Source organism: Octopus bimaculoides, chromosome 5 (assembly GCF_001194135.2).
Source record: "Octopus bimaculoides isolate UCB-OBI-ISO-001 chromosome 5, ASM119413v2, whole genome shotgun sequence".
In the NCBI taxonomy this organism is placed as follows: Eukaryota; Metazoa; Mollusca; class Cephalopoda; order Octopoda; family Octopodidae; genus Octopus; species Octopus bimaculoides.
Genome location: NC_068985.1, coordinates 38,182,360 through 38,187,878, shown reverse-complemented (window position 1 = coordinate 38,187,878; position 5,519 = coordinate 38,182,360). Strand labels below are relative to the sequence as shown.

General features: G+C 37.1%; 1 protein-coding gene across 1 annotated transcript in view; it reads right to left on the bottom strand.

Moving 5' to 3' along the window:
* Positions 1-5,519, bottom strand: part of LOC106880012 (inactive tyrosine-protein kinase 7) — a 418,974-nt gene that overhangs the window by 46,157 nt on the left and 367,298 nt on the right. The window contains exon 11 of the mRNA XM_014929805.2: positions 536-683. Coding sequence (XP_014785291.1) covers positions 536-683 — 148 coding nt within the window. The remainder of the gene's footprint in view (positions 1-535; positions 684-5,519) is intronic.

The following is a 5,519-nucleotide window of genomic DNA, read 5'->3' as shown; positions in this document are numbered from 1 at the left end:
ACACACACACACACACATGTATGTATGTATGTATGTATGTATATATATGTATGAATATATGTAAATATATACATATTAATACAAATATATATTCATTCATATATACATATATATATATACATATATACATATATATACATACACATACATACATATCTTAGTGTGTTAGCTGTGTCTGTGTGTGTGTGTATTGCCCGTGCATTCTAACAAAGAATATTTTTACGCTGTTCATGAAATACCCATTGACATCCATGATTTTTCTTTTCTTGTTAGAGAATCTAGCATAGGTATCTATACGAAGTGGCTATTTGTACACGCACACTAAGATATATATACATATATATGTGCATAACAGAGGTTTATAAATAAGAATTGCAATTATAATAATAGATCTCGTGGAGCAAATGTCCATTAGAAACTAACAAAAATAACACCTAAAATCATCACTAAGACACTAGAGAATTTGTGAGTGCGTGTGTACCTGCGCGCGCGTGCGTGTTTATGAAAGACAATATGGAAAAGAGCATCTACTTACTTTTTACTGTGAGATATGCCCGACTGGAGACTTCTAGAGGTTGACCTGTGGTATTTGCGACACAGGCATAGCTGCCGCTATCCTCTGCCTGAGCACTGGCGATGTATAAAGTTCCCACTTTTTTGTTCACACGGAATCCAGGAGTTGTCTGCAATGACGAGAGGAAGATCATTTAAGATATTGAAATTAAATACATCAAAACCTAAAATAAATTCATGTATAGATTAATTCGAAACTCTTTAGAATTAAAATCTACCAGGCTATAGGTCAGTTAACCTTCGTAATCAGCCTCCGGCCTGTCCCTTTCTGTCTCCTGCCTTCTCAACTACTACCTCCATATCACAGCCTTCATTTACCTTCCCACAGCGTTTACTAATGCTCATCTTGACTCCTTTTGACATTCAGGGCCCGAAGATTCCGGTGGAAAGGTGTAGCCATCTAGACGAGATGTAATATATTTATCGCAGGTCTAGGTGATATTACTGTGGAGGCACAATGGCCCAGTTGTTAGGGCAGCGGACTCGCGGTCATAAGATCGTGGTTTCGATTCCCAGACCGGGTGTTGTGAGTGTTTATTGACCGAAAACACCTAAAGCTCCACGAGGCTCCGGTAAGGGATGGTGGCGAACCCTGCTGTACGCTTTCACCACGACTTTCTCTCACTCTTACTTCCTGTTTCTGTTGTACCATTTATCCAAAAGGTCAGCCTTGTCACGCTGAATATCCCCGAGAACTACGTTAAGGGTACACGTGTCTGTGGAGTGCTCAGCCACTTGCACGTTAATTTCACGAGCAGGCTGTTCCGTTGATCGGATCAACTGGAACCCTCGTCGTCGTAAGCGACGGAGTGCCAACAGGTGATGTTAGTATTCTGGTCAAAGTTTTTGGCATTCTCTAACTTGCAGGATATGTACACGTGCTTACGAGGGAGTGCTGAATAGTTCTTGGTTTGGGGTAAAAGAAAATAAAGAGGATTACTTCATTATGATTTTATTTAACATATTCCCCTCACAGATTCATACGCATATTGCAGCGGTCCTTCGGCTTTTCTAAGCCCTATAAAAAACTCGGAAGGTTGGGCCTCCAACCAGGCCTTTCAGTAACCCCTCGTAACTTTCTACTGGTATGGTGGGTATTTTTGCTTCAAATCCCTGTTTAGGTAGGTCAAGACTAGCCATCTTTGATTCACATGGAACAGCTGTACGCTCAGAGTAGCTGTTTAGAAGTTCTTCGTTTTGATCTCATGATATTACCTTCGATTGAAAGTATATATGTGATGCACTCAAGTATGCATGTGTACGTATAGCTATGCGTATGTATGCGTGTATGTAAGTAAGTACGTATGCAACATCAAGTAGCACAAAAGACTATAAGCGATATCAGCAAAAGGGAAACATGATATAAGGATTTCTTACAGAGGGAACTCCGCCGTAGGCACCCAAGAACCAGGTGGTCGTGTTAAACCGTGGCTCAATGTTATCTTCAGCAGTTTAAACTTGCGACGTTACAACTCACATTCTCACAGCACACGATATTATTCTGATTTGCAGAACGTATTATATGTTTACGCGCGCGCACACACTCACACATAGAGTATATCACTGCTTTCCCCGGACAATTGTACTTTCTATTCATAGACATTTAACTGTTTCCTACATTCTACTCAATTCCAACAAGATGTCCCCATTAAACATCATTCATTTGCGCACGGCTCCTTGATAGCTCATGACTTTAAAACTAGTGCACATGTAATTTTAATACAGTGAGAAAATCTATTGTCATCCATTAAGCTGTGATAATCAATAAAGCACATATTTTATGATATATTGAGTAATTATTTTGGTAATATTCTAGAATTATAGACGTTTAACTAGATTCTGCATCTGTTATGATCATTCGCAGGAAACCACTCTTACTAAACACATTCAAATTCACAAAGATATATGCACGTACGCATATTTCTATACAGCCTCTTATTCTCTCATTCCCTTCCATTATTCTCTGCTTCTGTCAGCTTTCTCTCTTCATCTCTCTTCTGTGTTTAATTCTTTCGTATGCTTTTTGGAAAACTTTCATAAACTTTCAGCCAACGTTGTTGCTTATCGTTGATTTAATAGATCTGTTTATGATTGCTTAGCTGCAGATAAACCACGATTCAGCAAATCTATATATATATGATAGTTTAACCTCATGTCATCTATTATTCAGCAGATCCTGTGTATGATTAAGGGATTTCTAATCATGACCATCCAGAAGGTTTCTTTCGAAACATTCTATGTCTTGGAATCTATTATTCATAATGACTTTCCTTTATACAAAGGAAAAATGTAATTTGAGGTACTTTTAGTCGGCTAAGCGACCACGCAGATGTCACACCTCTATTTCCAATGTACAAGTGTATGTAGTATATATTACTATACATATACTTGTTTTCGTCATACAATTTCAAAGACAGCAATTAAGCAATGGTTGTTTTGAAACTATGATATCGCTGGTTCCTACCAAGAAGAGATAAGACGAAAGTAAACTGCAGTTAATTATTTTTAATTATTTAAAAAATTGTAAGTGTATCAGTATATATGAACGCACATTGCATCAGGCATTGGATAAAATAAAAAATGAGATGGAGAGCGAGGGAGAACGGGTAATGAGGGGTAAAGAGAAAGGCAAAGAGTGAAGGAGAGGAAAAGAAAAGGTCGTACAGAGAGGAAGAAATGTAGGAATAGACGAAACGAGAGGAGTGGGAGTTGGGGAGGAAAAGATATGAAAAAAAGAAAGTGGGGAAAAATCAATATATATTATCTCCCCTTGTCCGTGCGAGAAGGAGAGATAATCTCCAGACTCAAGAATTCACTAAATTTCACATTTCATTGCGAGAATACAAGTTTCTGTCTATGCATGCATTCTTACACAGAGACCACGAAATAATTACAAGACGACAGGAATTCGAAAGTAGGACTTCGTATATAATTATGTTGAATGTATTTATTATTCTTTGAAGATTAAATAGCTTACAATATGTGTAAGTTAAAACATATTGGGTTGGTGCATAATTATTGCGGCTGTTTTTCAACAAATTTCATTCAACAAAAACAATAACAGTATTTAACAAAAACATCTTTAAATGACGGTCTGACCGTCTGCCAAGCAAATGGGAAGCAGTAATTGAAGTAGATGGTGAATATGCTCCGGAATAATCATTTAGAGTTGTTTTTGTTACATGTTGTTTTTGTTTTTGTTGAATAAAATTTGTTGAAAAAAAGCCGCAATAATTATGCACCGTCCCAATATTTGTAAAGTGAAACATTTGTTTAATTACAGCGTTTTCTTACAGCCACACACACACACTCACATATATACATACACACATACACATGTATCTGGTATATTTGCATACACGCAAATAAGCATGCATACATGGATACACACATACATACTCAGACAGACAGAGTAACATACACATATACATACACACACACACATACATACGTTTACACATATATGCATGTATTTACATGTACGTACAGGAGGAGATTATCAACTTACTGATTATTGTAGAGTAAGGAAAGAAAAAAAGGGAGAAAAAAAGAGGAGAACGGCAGAATGAAAGAGAGATATGGTGTGTGAGAAGCATAGACTTAGAACGAAGGATTTATTTCAAAAGAGGCGATTGAAGAAAGGAAGATGTGGGGATGGAACTGTGACAGATAATGTTTTACGAAATCGTTAGACATGTAGTAGTGAATGCAAGCATCACAAGCTTCGATATCTTATCTGGAAATGATATAGCCGCTCAAGATCTCTCTATGCACAGGTGCATCTATCTAGATCTACGTGAATGTAAAGAGCAAATAGAAGCACACGAGAAAGAGAGATAGAAAGCGTAAGAGAAAGAAAGAGAGAGAGGGAGAGAGAGAAGAGGAGAAGAAGGTTTATGCCTTGTGGTGAGGGCTGTGTACGTGTCTGTTCCGTTTGTGTAAGTCAATAACAACCCGACCAGGAAGAGTCTGAGCTGAAGTTTATACCGAATCTATGTAATCAAGCTAAATACGCGTTTTTTCGTAGTGAGATTCAGGCCAAAAGTCGGATTTGGGATATATCACGTGATAACTGCTGTTCCTTATCAAATTAGCTGGGAATGTTTTATGATTACAGATTATTCTTTTGCTTTATTTTTGCTTTGTTTGTTTCTCCAATTATGTGTATGTGGCACTGTAACGCTATTATTTATTCAGGTTAGGATTGCGATGTTTGTTGTTAATTATTTGTAGTAGAGTATCAAGTATAAGGTTTTGGTAGTGAATAAATAAATCAATAACTAAATAAGTTCCAATTTGTTGCGGTTTATCTCTAGTTCGGCCTTGAGAGAACAGACCTATAACGAAAGACGTTTCGCTTGTGAATGTCACATCTTTATTTCTGACATCATGTTTCGGACCACATCCTTTGCCGAGCACAGTTTTGAAGACTGTAGCTTCCGTTTCTAGCAGGCTGAAGGACTCCTATGCTGACCTAAATTAGAATTTACAACCGACTGGTGGTGCTCGTGTATATTATATCATATCAGATTTGTATTTTTCAAATGAATGCAACATTAGATTCACATTTGGTAAATTGCAGTTCAGCAAACCACCAATTCTTTTTGTACAACTCGCGAGGTTTATTCTAATATCGAGTTCATTGGGAATATGTTAATAAGTTACTGACCAAAAGACTGCAACCAAAGTAGGCCAGTTCACCATTTCAATGCTTCGCCAAGTAAGAGGCTATGTATGTTACGTATACAGAACAACAACAAGAATATCACTGAACACATGACTATACACAAGGCAACAAAAAATAGCCCCGGCATGGCCTTCGCTGTGATGACAACGGTAGGATATGTATGTAAGTATATATATATATATATATATGTATATATGTGTATATATATATATATATATATATATATATATATGTGTGTGTGTGTGTGTATATATATATG